This window comes from Urocitellus parryii, chromosome 11 (assembly GCF_045843805.1).
Source record: "Urocitellus parryii isolate mUroPar1 chromosome 11, mUroPar1.hap1, whole genome shotgun sequence".
Classification (NCBI taxonomy): domain Eukaryota; kingdom Metazoa; phylum Chordata; class Mammalia; order Rodentia; family Sciuridae; genus Urocitellus; species Urocitellus parryii.
This window is the reverse complement of record NC_135541.1, coordinates 124,546,023-124,563,321: the sequence shown is the minus strand read 5'-3', so window position 1 is coordinate 124,563,321 and position 17,299 is coordinate 124,546,023. Positions and strand designations below refer to the sequence as shown.

General features: G+C 45.2%; 3 protein-coding genes across 3 annotated transcripts; 1 reads left to right on the top strand and 2 right to left on the bottom strand.

Annotated features, from left to right (window-relative positions):
- Nucleotides 1-11,892: 11,892 nt before the first annotated feature.
- On the bottom strand, nt 11,893-13,845 carry H2bc21 (H2B clustered histone 21). The gene has a single exon (XM_077791011.1). It carries the CDS (start codon nt 13,747-13,749, stop codon nt 13,369-13,371), a length of 381 nt encoding a protein of 126 aa, XP_077647137.1. The 5' UTR covers nt 13,750-13,845; the 3' UTR covers nt 11,893-13,368.
- A 219-nt stretch (nt 13,846-14,064) lies between these two features.
- Nucleotides 14,065-14,613, top strand: H2ac20 (H2A clustered histone 20). Its single transcript, XM_026404053.2, has one exon. The coding sequence runs from the start codon at nt 14,080-14,082 to the stop codon at nt 14,467-14,469; it is 390 nt and encodes a 129-aa protein (XP_026259838.1). The 5' UTR covers nt 14,065-14,079; the 3' UTR covers nt 14,470-14,613.
- An 11-nt stretch (nt 14,614-14,624) lies between these two features.
- H2ac21 (H2A clustered histone 21) lies at nt 14,625-15,018 on the bottom strand. Its single transcript, XM_026404052.2, has one exon. The coding sequence runs from the start codon at nt 15,016-15,018 to the stop codon at nt 14,626-14,628; it is 393 nt and encodes a 130-aa protein (XP_026259837.1). The 3' UTR covers nt 14,625.
- Nucleotides 15,019-17,299: the final 2,281 nt, after the last annotated feature.

The following is a 17,299-nucleotide window of genomic DNA, read 5'->3' as shown; positions in this document are numbered from 1 at the left end:
TGATGGGATCTTTGGGACCTGTATTCAATTATAGGCAGAAGCAGCAATGACTTAAAATGTGTAGTGACAGCATCTTTATACTCAGCATCTCATTCATTGAAATTTGCTTTCAAAAATGCAGCCCAAAGTTCTCAGAGGGTGAATAACTTCCCAGTGTGGTAGAGCCATTTAGTGGCCTGACATTCCATGTCAGGGCCTTTCCACCCCAAGAATCATTTACTCTGAACTGAAACTAAGGCAGTTTTAAAAGCAAGATGCCAACCAACTTAAAATGCTAAAGACACCCAAGACCCCCTGTGGTTCTGGGATTTGAGGACAGCCTGTACATGTCATGGTTAAGGTAGCTCACAGGTCCCTAACTTAGCAGAAAGAAACATGCCTTGCCTTTACCCTTCTCACTTTTCTGGCTACTGCTGCCCTTTATGCTGTGACAGTAGAGTGAGTGCTCACATGGTGACAGAAGTCAGAGACAGGAACACTGGCTAGCCCAGGCCTATCCTTTCTTGGCTGGTGTGAGACAATGGAAGCCCTTCATGCTTAATCTTTTCTGGTTTCCTGTCAAAAGTGAGCCTTTGAGAACAGGCCTTGGCCTCATGTTCTTTCTCCCAAGACTGCCACATAACACAGGCTCTGGGCTTTGGCCATGAAAGAGCTCCACAGACTCTCCCCGTGGCTCCATAAGAGGAGGAAACAAAAGGCGGTGCAGAGAGCTGTGTGTGCACCCACTTAGGAGGAAGAGCAGCTGACCCACCACTCCACCTCACCCAGCCTGGGGCCAGGCCTGGTGAGGACACAGCTGGCTTTTGGGGCAGCCGTCCTCGGGATTTGCCCAACAGAGCCCAGCTACCCAATCTAGTCCTCACTATGGTCTGGGAGGCTATGAGGAATTCACCAGTGCCTTTCACACGCAGTTTAGTGACAGCATTATTGACAGCATTTCTGGTAACAGGGCAAAGATGACAATTCTACTACTGTTCTTTGAAGGCCAAACTTCCTAGGCCTAATAATAACTTTTTTGGGATGTTTTTATTGGGGTTGGAGAATCTAGGCAAAGTATTACCCATTTTTTTAAATGTTAAAAAATGTTTGGAGAAAAATTCAAACATGTCAGGTACATAAGGAGTTTTCTACTTTCAGAATAGTCTTAAAGAAAATCAAGCAATTCACAGCCTCTTGAAAATTCTCCAGCTATAGGCCTGCTTCCAGAAAATCTACCATAGAATTGGTACTGTAAATTGAATTGTAGCTGAGTTTTTGATAGAGCTGAAGGTGGCCTCAGCTAAGGTAGTGGTAGTAGTAGACAGATGAAGTGGTGAATTTGAGGGGGTTACAAAAGATTGACTCAATAAGATTTGATGATTTAGGCATTTGGAGAGGAAAGAAGTAGGAGCTTCTAGCCTTAGCAGCTAGGAGATAGCAGTAGATTATACTAAGGTGGGGAATGCAGGGGAAAGAAACTGCTTTTAAAGCCAAGAAGATGCATGAAGAGCTGGGTGCAGTGGTGCACACCTGTAATCCCAGAGGCTCTGGAGGCTGAGGCAGGAGGATCACAAGTTCAAAGCCAGCCTCAGCAACTTGGCAAGACCCTAAGCAACTCTGTGAGAACCTGCCTATAAATAATATATAAAAAGGAGCTTGGATGTGTCTCAGTGGTTAAATGTTCCTGTGTTCAATTCCCAGTACTCCTTTATGCATCTTTAAAAAAAAAAAAAAAAGATGCATAAAGTCCCTGTTGAAATTCAGGAGGACACACACACTGGGAGTTAGGAATATTAATCTATTAAATGAGGAGATTCAGCTGGACCTGTTTGTGGGCAAGCCCTGTACAGATAACAGGAGGCGGGGAATTGGATGAGATCTAGCCAGAGGTTTCAGAGAAAAAAAGACTGAAGCTGACATCCTGGGCAAACAGGAATATTGATGTGAGATGGTAGATGAGAATGCCAGGAAGCAGAAGGGAAAACTGGAAAGGGATGAGGACCACCAGGAGAGAGTATATCCCAAGGAGGCAGAGGGCCATATTGTGCATTGAAGTTCAGAAGTAAGAAAACTTATGGGGCTGGGGTGGTGGCTCAGTGGTAGAGCGCTCGCCTGGCATGCACGAGGCACTGGGTTCCATCCTCAGCACCACATAAATGTAAAATAAAGATATTGTGTCCACCTAAAACTAAAAGATAAATTTTTTTAAAAAAAAGAATAACATGTTCTTTTTTTTCTTCTTCTTCTTTTTTTTTTTTTTTTTGGTACCAGAGATTGAAACCAGGGTAACTTAACCATTGAGCATCCCCAGCACTTTTTATTTTTAATTTTGAGACAGGGTCTCACCAAGTTGCTGAGTCTGGCCTTAAACCTATGATCCTCCTGCCTCAGCCTCCCAAGTTGCTGGGATTACAGGTGTGCACCACCATACCCAGCTTGACTTTATCTTTCTGTATATCTATTTTTGTTCTGGGGATTGAACCCAGGATATCATTCATGCTAGACAAGCATTATCACTGAGCTACATCCTCAGCCCTGATAATGCTTTATATCTTTTATCTCTTTGAATCATCATGATAACTGACAGAGTAGGCAGATGTTTTATAATCCCCATTTTACAGACGGGGAAGGTTTGAGCATTTTTGCCCGAGATCCCCACAACTATTAAATGACGGGGCTAGGGATTCCATACTTAACTGCAGGACTCCAGAGTTCATATGTGTAAGCAGCAAGCAGCAAGTGAACAGCTCATGTTGGAAGCTCAGAAGTGAAGTGACAGAGGAGGTACACAATGCATAGGTTTGAGGGCCTTGTGGCTTCAAGTGACACTTCTCTACCCACTTACCCATCCCCACCTGACTTCACTACATCTAGGAGAGAAAAACCTCCTGGTGCCAGGGATGAGTTTGTCACTTCTGTGCTTTAAGATCTTCCCATGTTCTCTATCCTGTACCTTCACAATGAAATCTACACCCACACATCGTAGCACAGAAAAGCAGAAACTAAGGACAAGGTCCCAAGCTTGGCCAGAGTCCTAGCTCCGCCTCTCACTACCTGTATGACTGGTGGGTGCTTGGTCCTACCAGGCCTCAGCTCCTCGTCTGTGAAGTGGAGAGAATGGTATCTGCCTGGTGGTGGTATCTGCAGACATCGTTTCTTTAACAATTCCCAAAAAGTGACAAGCACAGTGTCTAATCCAAAGTGAACAATAGAAAAAAAAATACACTTATTAATCATTCAGAAAAATTAAGACAAAATCAAAGGCGAATATCCTCACCACCCCTAAATTGTAGACTTCTCCTGGCTTTTGAGTCGATGTTCATGAGCTATTCCCCACTGCACAAGTTTCTCGCCCTTCATAACGTACCTGCAATTCCCAATTGTGCCTTGGCAAAATTTTTTTTTGTCCAGGCATCTGCCTCGCTTGAATGGCTTCTCTCCAATAAAAGGGTTCAGCACACACTCCTCCATCTCTTCCTTGCCTGCCTTGCCCCCCCCCTTGTGGGAGCTGCCGCTGAGGAGCGGTCACTGAACCCAAAGAAAAGGTACTTTCTGTGTCTGTGTCTTTATTTAGTCCCCAAATTCACTTGGAGTGACCCTGACTGGTTTAGTGGTATGTTGTGACAACCCAGTGCCTCACACGTGCTAAGCAAGTGCTCTACCACTAAGCTACAACCCCAGCCTCCTCAGTTCTACCAAGTAGACCTTCTCCTCTGTTTTAACAGCTTCTCCCAGAATTAATTTATCCTTCCTGGTAGATTCTGAGTTCTTTCAGGGTGAATATTTCACTTTGTTCATCTCTGTAGATCAGCATCCCACCACATCCTGACAGTGCCTAGAATACACTCGTCAGGAAACGCCTGATGAGGGACCTAGTTCCACTAGCCTCTGAATTGTCACTCAAAAGAATGCAATCCCCCAGCCCCTTCCATGCTCTCCAGATTTACAGACCAGAAGCAAGTCCTCCATATTGGCCCCGGGGGAAAGCAGATAGCTGCCTGAGGTGTATCCCTTGTCCACAGAGGACTAAAGCTCACCCTTAACCTGTTTATGTGGCCTTAGCTGAGGGCACAGTTCCCCACTAGCAGCCCTCAATGGACTCAGTGCTTGAAGGCAGATGCTTTAGGAGGGGTGTGTATTCTTTGGTAGACTGAATAATGGACACCCCCCCCCCCAGGCCCCCAGAAGAGATTCATGGACCAGTCTTTGGACTTTGTGAATGTTGCATTATGCAGCAAAGGGACTTTGCAGACGGGAAGAAATCCTCAAGATGGAGAGCTTATACTGTATCATCAGAATAGACCCTAAATGTGATCACAAAGCTTTTATTAGACGGCAAGAGGATGGATGAAGGAGAAGGTGTTGTGTTGACAGAAGCAGAGATTGGACTAAAGTATACAGGAGCCAAAACCTGCCAGCAGTTTCTAGAAGCTGAAGAGTCAAAGAACATACTCTCCCTCTGGACCTTCCAGAAGGAACCAGTCCTTCAGATGCAGGGTTTAGCCCTGTAGGACTCATTTGGGGCTTCTAACCTTCAAAACTAAAAGAATAAATTTGAATTGTTTTAGTTTTTGTTGGTTTTTTGTTTTTGTACTGAGGATTTAACCCAGGGGCATTTAACCACTCAGCTATATTCACAGCCCTTTTTATTTTTTATTTTGAGGCAGGGTCTCACTAAATTGCTGAAGCCAACCCCAAACTTGCAATCCATCCTGCCTCAGCCTCCCTAGTCATTGGGATTCTGGGTATTCACCACTATGCCCAGCAAATTTGAGTTGTTTTAAACCACTAAGTGTGCGGTGATTTACTAAAGCAACAGTAGAAAACTAATATGCCATTCTTTTAAAAAAAACACTTTTTTAGTCGTAGGTGTACACAAAACCTTTATTCTATTTGCTAATTTTCTATGTGGTGCTGGGGGTTGAACCCAGTGCCTCATGCATACTAGGCAAGAGCTCCACCACTGAGCCCCAGCCCCAGCCCCTAAAATGCCACCCTTATTCTCACAAGACAGTAGTTCCTTTTAATGGGGGATGAGGGGATATAAGTGTGGCAGGTACAAAGTGTATTTGGAAGGCAGGAGGGAGAAAGGGGAAGGAGGTGGCAGCAAAAGAGAAAAAGAGTGAAGCGGCCCCCCCTTCTCCACAGATAAGCCCTCTTCACCACGGCTGATTTTAGATCTGTCCGCAAGAGCGTCTCTGCAGAAGAGTCCAATGTAGACAAAAATTCCTATTTTCATGTCACCCTGTTTACTTGGCCAGGAAGATACCAGCACTCCAGGTGCTGGACACCCCTTACTAGTTTTTCATAAACGTATCCAGTATAGTAGTTTGTAGAAATGTGGAAACAACGCCTCTGGCCTTGAGCTGGGCTTCACAGAGATGTCTGCATTTTTAAGATAAGTTACAGCTGGTGGGGCTGGCGATGTGGCTCAGCGGTAGCGCGCTCGCCTGGCATGCGTGCGGCCCGGGTTCGATCCTCAGCACCACATACCAACAAAGATGTTGTGTCCGCCGAGAACTAAAAAAAATAAATAAATATTAAAAATTCTCTCTCTCTCTCCTCTCTCACTCTCTCTTAAAAAAAAAAAAAAAGTTACAGCTGGGCTCCATGGTAACAGCTGGCAGGGGGAGGAAAGGAAGGGGAGAAGAAGCTCTCCCCTTCTCAGGTGTGGTCCTTGAAGGGTTAACTTGCGCAGAACAGTGAAAGAAAAAGCTGCTTTTATGTGAACTTCTGCAGACTGGGAACTTCTGAGCCCCTCCCCTTACACACTGGGTATAAAACTCTGAAACTCCCTGAACTCGGGGTTCAGGGGATTGATGGATTACAGCAAAAGCTGTGCCCTCTGAACCTGGCTGCAGCCAAACAAAATTGTTTCCTGCTATCTTCAGTGCCTTGCCTCGTTTGTCCCTACAACAAGAGAACAATAATAGGAGACTCAGGGTCCGCAGTGATTCTTTCCTGACTACAGATTGAATCCTTCATTGTCCTGATCAGACTCCCTAACTGGCTCAGCCCAAAATTGCCTGAGGCATCTCGTATCTTTGCAAATAGGACTGAACTTTCCTAGACAATTGTTGACCTCCCAAACAGGAACTTCCTATGGGCTCTGAGTTCATCCTGGGCAGGAAGGCCAACAGGCTGACTTCATTGTGGATTTGTAGGAACAGTGGCAACCTCTTTGTGTTCTTGAGGAAAGTTCACAGCCAGACTTCTATAAGGATGCCTTGTTAGTTCCCTAGGACTGCTGTTAACAAATTACTACAAATTTGGCAGCTTAAACCAATATGGATTTATTCTTTTACAGTTTGGGAGACCAGAAGTCTAAAATCAAGTTACCATGCTCCCTCCAAAGGCTTAAGGGGATAATCTATCCTCACCTCTTTCAGTTCCCATTGACTCCTCAGTTTGTGGCAGAGTAACTCCAATGTCTGTCTCCATAGTCACACTAACTTCTTCCCTTCTCAGGTGTGGTCCTTGAAGGGTTAACTTATCCAGAACAGTGAAAGAAAAAGCTGCTTTTGTGTGAACTTCTGCAGACTGGGAACTTCTGAGCCCCTCCCCTTACACACACGCTGGGTATAAAACTCTGAAACTCCCTTCTCCTTTCTCTCTCTCTCTCTCTCTCTCTCTCTCTCTCTCTCTCTCTCTCTCTCTCATATCTTTTTTTAGTTGTAGTTGGACACAATACCTTTATTTTATTTATTTATTTTTATGTGGTGCTGAGAATCAACCCAGTGCTCACACATGCTAGGCAAGCATTGCTGAGCCATAACCCCAGCTCTTTTCTTTTAATAGTGTATTTTTTTTATGGACACAATGTCTTCATTTTTATGTGCTGCTGAGGATGGAACTCCGTGCCTCACCTGTGTGAGGCAAGCATTCTACCACTGAGCTACAGCCCCAGCCCCTCTTTTCTCTTGGGGGAGCCACTGAAGAGCTGACTTCAGACCACGCTGGGTCAGAGCTGGCAGATGACAAGTGGCACTGTCTTCCAGGCAGAGCGAGAGATCAGCTGGCTTCTCCCACCTGCCCAGGGAGCTAGACGAAGCTCTGGAGGTCCTGGGACCTACTTCTGAAGAGAGGGCCCCAAAGACAGGTTTCTGAGGAACATCTGCACCACGCAGGGATCTGATGGAGACCGAAAAGCAGAAAAAGGTTTTATCCTGAAATCAGAAAGAAGACATAAGGAAATTCAGTAGACCAGATGATCTCTGAATTTTCCAGCACCAGTGATATTCTATGTTTCTATATGGCAAACATATTGATAGATCCTCAGATTATTTCTGATTTGAAAAGATTAGGCTTATATTCTAGTAAAAGTCAGGAGCATCAGGGTGATCAGAGAATACCAGGTTATTTAAACTGTATAGATATCAGTTTCTCCCTTTGTGAAATAGGGATAACATTTACCTTGGAGAGTTGTTCAGAAACAATGTGATGTACAAGAAGGAAATTCCCAAGGGATTTGACGTGTTTGAACCTCAGTATTCTCCACTGTAAAATAAGAATCCTAACTTTGGCCTTTCAGGGATTGCTCTGAGGATTCAAAGTGTTGTTTATAGCACTTGGCACATTGAAGGCTTTCAGTGCCTGAGGATTTTTTTTTTCTTTTTACTCCTTAATTTAAAGTTAATTTAAATCACAGAAAAGTGTCTGACTTAAATCCAGATAATTCTTTTTGTTCCTGCAGTAGAAGAATTCTAGGACAGACCTCGTGATTGCTGACCTCTGGGAGCCTTTGGCCTTCCTTTGAGTAGAAGCAGAGCCAGTGCTTTGCATCCAATGAGAGAGAGAGAGAGAGAAGAAGAAGAAGGAGGAGGAGGAGGAGGAGGAGGAGGAGGAGAAGGAGAGAGAAGGAGAGAAGGAGAAGGAGAAGACAATGACGACAGCTCAGCAATGGTGGTGCACGCCTATAATCCCAGGGATGCAGGGGGATCAGGAGTTCAAGTCCAGCCTCAACAACAACTCAGTGAGCCCCTGTCTCAAGTACTGGGGGTGTAGTAATTGGGTTCAATACCAAAAGATAAGATAAAATAAAATAAATATATGCATATCACATATATGTATACATGCACACACATACATATGAACGACAAAGTTGAAGGGATTTTGCAGGTGTAATTAAGACCTTAATTTGTTCACTTTGAGCTAATAAAAAGGCACACCCTTAGTCAGGTATCCTCAGTGAATTAAATCACTGAAGCAAAGGGAATATGTGGTGCTGGCCTTTAGAAGCAAATATGCATGTTTAACCTGCCTGTGGAGAGGGCCACCTCGACAAGAGAAGGTCTCAAACCTACAGCCACAAGGAACTATGGTCTGCCAGCAAGCTACATGAACTGCAAGAAGACCCCATGTTTCAGTGGACATCTGGTTTTCAGTCCTATGAAAAGACTTCAATTATGCCTTGCCCAGACCAACAGAAACCATGGGATAATACATTAGTATTGTCAGCTGGGCAGAGGGGACATACCACCTATCATCCCAGTGACTCAGGAGGCTGAAGCAGGAGGATTCCAAGTTTGAGACCAGCCTGGGCAACTTAGTGAGACCCTGCCTCAAAATAAAAAATGAACAAGAACTAGGGCTATAACTCAATGGTAAAGTGACTCTGGGTTCAATGCCCAGTACGAGTGTGTGTGTGTGTGTGTGTGTGTGTGTGTGTGAGAGAGAGAGAGAGAGAGAGAGAGAGAGAGAGAGAGAGAGAGAGAGGGAGAGAGAGAGAGAGAGAGAGTGAAAGAGAGTATTATCTTAAGCCACTAAACCTGTGGTAAATTTTTACGTGGCAATAGAAAACGAACATAGCTCTTTTGCCTCCTTCATGCAAACCATGGCTTTTTAATATCTTCTTTCTTCCTGCAGTCTCTATTCCTGTCTGAGACCGAAGAATTATGAGTCACAATGGCCTCCCCACAGATTTCTAGTTTCCTGTGGTCTCCTTCTTCATTCTATCCTGCGCTTCTCAGTCCGAGTAACCCTCTCAAAGCATTGCCCTTGACTTGCTCAAGAACCACGTTAACTCTCCTGGGGTTGGTTATCAACTCGCCTCTCTACGACCTGGTTTCACATTCCTCTGCCACCCAGTCCTTACAGAGCTTGCCTGGCTCTCTTGGCCTGTCTGATGACCAAACCTGTGACGTAGGCCTCATTAGTGAAGTTGACTAGTTAAGAGAGTCGCTCTGGGGAACACCTTCTGTAGAGCAGTGGCTCATGACTTTAAGTGATTTTTTTTTTTAAGTAGGACTGAGAATAGTGAAGCCCCAGGGTCAGACCTAGGGGTCAGCTCATAGACCCCAGGGACTTTGGGGGGAGTTGTTGTTATTGATGCCCTTAGTTTAAGTTGATTGTAGCTTGCATTGTTGAAGCTTTTAAAGCTGTTCTTCAGAATTAACTAAAATGTATTGAGGGTCTATTAGGTACCAGGTACTAGGATAGATACTTAGAAGTATGCTATTTTCATTAAAGGTATTCTCACAGCACTAGGATCTTTTTTTAATTTTTTTTAAAGGATCATTGAACCCACTGCCCACATAACCTTTACTGACTTTTTTGGTTGTGGGGGACAGATTACTGGAAATTGAACTCAAGGGCACTTAACCACTGAGCCACATTCCCGGCCCTTCTTGTTTTTTGGGGTTTTTTTTTAGATGGACACAACACAATGCCTTTTATTTTTATGTGGTGCTGAGAATCGAACCCGGGTCCTGCCCATGCTAGGCGAGCGCTCTACTGCTGAGCCACAATCCCAGCCCCCATTCTTGTTTTTTTGTTTTTTTTTTAATCTTTTATTTTTAAGGCAGGATCTAGCTAAGTTACCCAGGTTGGCCTCAAATATGATCCTTCTGCCTCAGCTTCCTAGTAGCTGAAATCATAGATGTGCACTGCCGCACCTGGCTAGACTATTGAATGAAGCAATGAATTAATGAGACCAGACCTAATAGTGCTGCAGAGTCTAAGAGGTAATGGCCCTTGTGACTTTCTTATAGAACTTAATACTATTAACAGATACTTAAGAGATACTTATAAAAGTAGGTACAGATTTTCAATTATAAATATTAAATCATCAATTAATCCTACCCTCCCTAGTCACAAGAGCAGTCTTTCAGTTAGGGGTCAGACAGCGCTGCCCCTTAGGCCTACTTCTGTGTCAGAATTACTGAAGGGCCATATTATGTCCCTCCTAAAGGCACAGGACTCTGTAAACCAAATGGTGAAACCCAAATATGGTTAAAGAATTGCTGATGACGTTTCACATTTATTTTTTTTCTTCTGAAAGCCAAGCTGAGGCATGAAACAGGCCACTGGAGTTTTGTGAAGGCGGGAGGGGGAATGAGATCGGATCTGCGCTATAGATTACTCTCATAGCAGAATATTGGATGGACGATAGCAGTTTTCAGCCTAGAAGAATTAAGGTGAAATCTTAACACTTTCCCAGTTGAATAGAATAGATATTTGTCTATGTCTCATCTTTCCCATGTGAGTTCCTTCATATGCCAATGATGCCTCAGTAAAGTTCTGTTCAGTACATAACTGGAAAAGAAACAAATGGGTTTAGAGGAAGGAAACAGACCATTTTGACTATAGCAGAAAACCTGTAGAGCAGTAGGAGAGAGGCCTGTGAAAGAAAGAAAAGGCAGATTGTGGGAGGGATTGATTATGAAGCTTTTTAAAAGTGTGCATTGGATCGTCGTTCCACTTCTTTCTGAAGGATACTGGACAAGTCACTTAACCTTCCTGAGATTTAGTTTCCTTTATCTGCAAAAGAAAGATGACAAAATGGGACCTATCTTAAAAGGCGGCAGTGAAGATTGGACAATGAATGTCAGCCACTTGGCAGAAGACTGAGTGCTCAGTAACTGGGATTGTGGTTGACCCTGCCTAAGCAAACATTTAAAGATGCCTGAGCAAGAGAAAGAAGTGTTTAAAGAGGTTCTTTACAAGAACTAATCGCACCATTATTGATCACTTTCCCTCCAGAATTAATATACCAAATGCTATTACCTCCTTCCTGGCTCGGGAACTGCCTTTCTAGTGAGAGTCATTCCCAGGAGGAGCCCCTGACTAGCAAAGAAAGCTCTCTTATGCTAGTCAAAGTATCCTAGCTGTGGAGTGCCCCCCACCCCACCCGACACATACACATTCTCCATCTCTCTGGGATGGAGAATCAGAGTCCTCCAATACTACTTTGAAGGTCAACCATCACTACCCCAGATTTATATCCAGGGTGTGTTCTGAGAATAAAGTGATGTTTCTTTTCATTTCAAAGCATAGATATTTCCCCCCCAAATCCAGGGAGGTGTCCAGGCTTTCAAGAGTAGCCCTTCTTCCTCAAGTCCCCTAAGCACTAATCAGGGAGCTTATTCTCTGAAGAATTTATGAGGAAAGACATCTCTCTGCCTCAATTTTGTTATCTATAAAATGGAAGGTAATAAAGGTACTTCATGAGGTTTTTTTCTGAGGATTAAATGAGCCAATATGTACAAAGGGCCTATATGATACTACCTGGCACATTGCATGTGTTTCCTGTTAGCTACACTTTATTAAGGGCTTTATTTCTTCCACTATTTGTAGTGCTTATTTATGGTTATATATTTCTCGGTCATTAAGCATTAATAGTGAACCTGTAATAGGCTATTTCAGCCCAAGCGTACACCTAAGGGTAGAAGTGACTGATGGCTTATAAATATTCATCCTCCAGGTCAGAGACACCCAGCTTTTCCCCAGACCCAACCACAGGTGATAGTATATGTTGATTTAATTTATTGAAAAAAAATAAATTGCAGACAAGCTTTTAGATTAATTGGTAACTTTATTAATAACTGTAGTGTCTACACACATTTGAAAACACATGTAGGAGACATGCCATATAGTCAGTCTGTGATAATTTCTGAAGTTCCTTTGGATTCATGAAATCCCTGCAATCAGCTCCAGAAGTAAATGATCAGACCTTAGTGTCTTAATCCACAAAATCAAGGTTTGAACAGAAAGACTCAATATTCTATAACTCCACAAAATAAAACTAAAATGCAATTGTCCTCTCATAGGAGGATACAAAAATAGTGTTAGCTACATGCTTTCTCTCAGCCTCATCTATAAAAAAAAAAAATATTAATTCTGTTGTCCCACCTGTCTTGCAGAGTCTTCTGAGAAGCAAATGAGGTAGCAACTATAAATTAAAACCTCTTCTCAGTGGGGAATAGAAAACCAGGATTGAGGCAACGCAGAAGACAGCTCTTTGCAAAGACCAACATTCTGATTTCAATGGAAATCTGAAGGTTACACTAAACTGTGAGGCATAAAGGTAGGACCTATTGCAGCCTCCTCTTTCACAAAGAGAATCTTAACATGCACTGTGACTAAGGGCAGATTTGGGAAAGGAGCCGCAAAAATATATCCATTTTCATCCTGTCTTCACATACCTCTAATGGAAAAGAAGCAAGGAAGAAAGGGGTGGGTAGAAAATTTAACTCAATAAATATTAATTCAGTAAGTACTATTTGTCCTCTATGTGCCAGGCATTGGTTTGCACTTAAGGCACAGTGGGAAGTCAGACCCGCAAAGCCTGTCAAGGATAAGGAGAAAGATCATAATTAAGAACAAATAAACCAATTTCAGCTCGTTAGGAGGAAGACAAAACAGCCAGGCAGGAAAGATAGGAGCGAATTCCTGAGTGGATGGCTTAAAAAGGTATATTCAAGATGACTTTTGAGCCCAGATCTAAATGACGAATGCGCTTTGCACTGCCGTGGGAGCGCAGCGCAGCGTTCCAAGCTCAGAGTATTAAATGTAAAAACGATTCACAAATCCAGAAAGGATTTAAACACCCAAGGGGGGGTGGTAAGTATTCCGCAGCAGCGGGAAATTTTAAATATTCGTGTCGCCCAATCAGGAAAAGTTGAGGGCCCGGCTGCGCGGGCTCCGCCCTAAGTACACAAATCCCGCGGTACACACAGGACACCTCGCAGGGTCGAGCTGGCGGCTGGATACACCGAGCTGTCAGCGTTCGCTGGAGTCGGGTTTCTGTCCTGGGGTCCTCGTAAACCACGACTTTTAGGTCAATAAAACACACCCAACAAAGCCACCAGAACACAACGGTGTGGGGCTGGGAGGAGAAAGGACAGACAGACCCCTAGCATCCCGGTTTAGTACTAAGAAAGCTAAGCAGCGCAATAGGAGGAATGACGCGCTTTTAGAATCGAAAGCAAGTCCAGCCACACACCCGGAACCTCGAGTTACAAATGTTTAAAAACTACTTGTGCCATCTCCTAGGACGTTTAGAACTAAGGGAGTACAAGTGAACCAAGCTCTTTTCTGCTGATTAAGTGGGTGGCTCTTAAAAGAGCCTTTGGAGAAAAGTGGCTAGAGAGCGCCAAGTCCGGGCAGGACTCATTTGGAGCTGGTGTACTTGGTGACCGCCTTGGTGCCCTCGGACACGGCGTGCTTGGCCAGCTCCCCGGGCAACAGCAGGCGCACGGCCGTCTGGATCTCCCGCGACGTGATGGTCGAGCGCTTGTTGTAGTGCGCCAGGCGGGACGCTTCGCCGGCGATGCGCTCGAAGATGTCGTTGACGAACGAGTTCATGATGCCCATGGCCTTGGACGAGATGCCCGTGTCGGGGTGCACCTGCTTCAGCACCTTGTACACGTAGATGGAGTAGCTCTCCTTGCGGCTGCGCTTGCGCTTCTTGCCGTCCTTCTTCTGGGCCTTGGTGACGGCTTTCTTGGAGCCCTTCTTGGGGGCCGGAGCGGACTTGGCAGGTTCAGGCATGGTAACACACGGAGCCAACAGGGCTCAGCCAGGGGAAGAATTAAGGGGATGGGCGGGCCTGATCCTTTTATAACCACCTTATGCAAATTAGGGCTCAAAAAGTCCTTCGCTTTCATTGGTCCATGTAAGGACCTTGCGTTTTCAGCAAAACCTACGTAACACTAACGACTCTCGATTTTATTGGCCGTTTCTGGAGCCAAATTAGGACCAATGAAAACCTCGCTCCTGACCCCACCCCTAGGAAAGCTTATAAAGGGTTTCTTTTGGGTGCTTTTTCAATCTTGTGGGGGAAATCTGACGCTTCTGCTGGTTTAAACGCTCGGTTTAGTCATGTCCGGCCGTGGCAAGCAGGGAGGCAAGGCCCGCGCCAAGGCCAAGTCGCGCTCGTCGCGCGCTGGCCTCCAGTTCCCGGTGGGCCGGGTGCACCGCCTGCTGCGCAAGGGCAACTACGCCGAGCGGGTGGGGGCCGGCGCGCCCGTCTACATGGCGGCGGTGCTCGAGTACCTGACGGCCGAGATCCTGGAGCTGGCTGGCAACGCGGCCCGCGACAACAAGAAGACGCGCATCATCCCCCGTCACCTCCAGCTGGCCATCCGCAACGACGAGGAGCTGAACAAGCTGCTGGGCAAAGTGACCATCGCCCAGGGCGGCGTCCTGCCCAACATCCAGGCCGTGTTGTTACCAAAGAAAACCGAAAGCCACAAAGCCAAAAGCAAATAAACGCTGACCAGCTAAACCAAAGACCAAAGGCTCTTTTTAGAGCCACCCAAGTTTTCAAAAAAAGAGCTAATGCGCTACTTGTGATCAGCCCTTCGTTTGACACTTTTGGTGGCTCTTAAAAGAGCCTTTGGGGTGAGGGGATGGTGCCCAGCCTAGTTACTTGTTCTTGCCAGGCTTGTGACTCTCCGTTTTCTTGGGCAGTAAGACAGCCTGGATGTTGGGCAACACGCCGCCCTGGGCGATGGTGACACCCCCGAGTAACTTGTTGAGCTCCTCGTCATTTCTCACGGCTAGTTGCAAATGGCGAGGGATGATGCGCGTCTTCTTGTTGTCGCGGGCCGCGTTGCCAGCCAGCTCCAGGATCTCGGCCGTCAGGTATTCGAGGACGGCCGCCAGGTAGACGGGCGCGCCGGCCCCCACCCGCTCGGCGTAGTTGCCCTTGCGCAGCAGGCGGTGCACCCGGCCCACCGGGAACTGGAGGCCAGCGCGCGACGAGCGCGACTTGGCCTTGGCTCGAGCTTTGCCTCCCTGCTTTCCGCGTCCTGACATGACGGCTAAAAATGCGGTTAGAGCTTCTTTTTCAAGGAGAAGGATGTGGAAAGGATAACCAATTTGATGTAATTTATAAGAGCTACCGGGAGGGGTGAGGGGAACTAGTTTGATTGGCTGCAAACGGAGCCGGCTCAGACAGCCAATAGGGGAGCAGAAAACAGACTTCTGGTTTGCAACAAGGAAATGACGGATTTTTTAAGTACCTACCAATCGCTGAGAGCCACATTAAGTCCCCTTATTTGCATACCAGGATTTTTTAAAGAGAAGGGTTTCAAACAAAAACCATTCTCTATTTTAGAGTGGCAATTTGTCGCATTGTTTTGGTTCCTGTTTAGGGTAGGGAAATCCCCAGAAGGAACCTAAATAATACAGAAGCCCTCAAGTAGACGGATAATTACTCCTGTATGGGATTCCGCAGCCAGTTATCCCCTTGAGCCCTAAACTAACCCTCCACCTCTCACCCTTTCTGTCTCGGCACAGCCAGGCTCCTTTAAAGAATTAACTGCTGGCGCTGCGTCCTTTCTTTGCCCTCAGTCTGGTGGGTGGCTTCGCCCCACCCCCACATCCCTGCGCAGTCTTGGAATTGAGTTTGACCGAGGGCTAGAATATGTTATCCTTCTCTTGACCTCCAGGAGGCGTCCGGTAACACCTTGAAACTTGGTGGCTTGGTTCTCAAAATGTCGCCGTTCGTTTTTCTTATCTGACTTTTCTTATCCTGTTTCTATTCCTCTGCCCACTCCTAAGTCTGCAAATGACTGTCTCCCTACCCACAGATCTTCATTCTTCCTGAGGTGTCTAGCCCACTTTCTGTGCTTTCAACGAATATCCACATTTGTTTCAGGAGCTCAGACCCTCTTATCTAACTGCTTACCAGATAATTCAACCTGATTGTCCTTAAACATCAGAACAGGAACTCATGCAAAGAACGCTCGCCCTTTTTGTCCTCTTTCCCTGAATTGCACCAACGAAATTCCAGGTTCTGAGACAGAAAGACCACCCATAGACAACTAGGGGAAGAGTCTCTCTTCTTTCTAGAGAAGAGATAAGAGAGGATCGGGAAATCAAGCTTCCGACCCCAGGTATTTTAAGCCACAAAAATACCTTAAATACCCCCTAGCAACGACCAACCGCAAAATGTTCTCTAAAGCACTGCCTCTGGCGCCAACAGACCCTCAACCCCCACCCTTATGCTAATAGAGGCTTAGAAATTACTCTTTCCTGATTTGCTGAAGAAGACAAAATAGAGAGAGTTGATTGGCCTCTTTCTGAATCTTTTTACCTGTTATCCCATCGATCACCTATAGGGACAGACCATCCCATAAAAACCGCTAGACAGAACAGTGGTACTTTGTCTTGGGACCCTTCCCATGCTGCAGATGCATTTTCTGCTTTAAATAAAATTTGCTAGTCTACTCTCAGTTTGTTCGTGGATCTCTTGACAGCTTGCTCCGTGTTACAGTACCTAAGCCAGCATTTGCTCTTCCCTTTGTCTCAACAGCATATCCAGCCAGTTACTTCTTACTCTTCAGCCTTTTTCTCCCAGCTCTCCTTGTCTACGTCTCCTCACTCCCTTAGATTTTAGAGCCAGCTCCTGAAGAGTAACTTTACCTGCTGGTTCTAATGACTACGGTGATTCTCCACCCACCTTTCCTAGAAACCTTTCCGCAAACTTTTTCTGTTTCTTCTTTCCCAAAGAGGTTTTGCCTCCCTCACACCATTTTCATTCTTTCCTTAGTGTCTCACAGGAGAAAAGAACTGATTTAAATTCTTTTCCTTGAGCTCTTTTCTAATGCTCTCCTTTATCCACATCTTTATTCAATCAGCTCTTATTGAGTGTGTTATTGGACTGTGGGTATGCAGATAATTGAGACTAGTAAGTCTGTGATGAAATGCTTCTAGAAAAATGGAGGCAGGCTGGTGAACTCTGGGAGTTAAATTAGTTAATATCAGCAATCTGTAGTGATAACTCTGGGTAAGAATGCTCTTATAGATTTGCACAATGCTCAAATCCAATCAAAAGTGATGGGAGTGTTTCCTCAATTGTGGAATGTAACCAAAGATAATTCTGACCTAACCAGATGTTAGACTTAATGAAGTAACTTAACTTATCCAGCCTTGCTTTCATATACTTAATAGTTTAGATTCCATACAAAACCCTTTTAGATAAGTCCAGATAGGCCAATATCTTACAAATTATTTCAGACTCATTTACTCTCTATTGCTCCCAAGAGCGCCCTTCCTAGTTCTTACCAGAGCTATTATAAAAGAAAATAGAGCA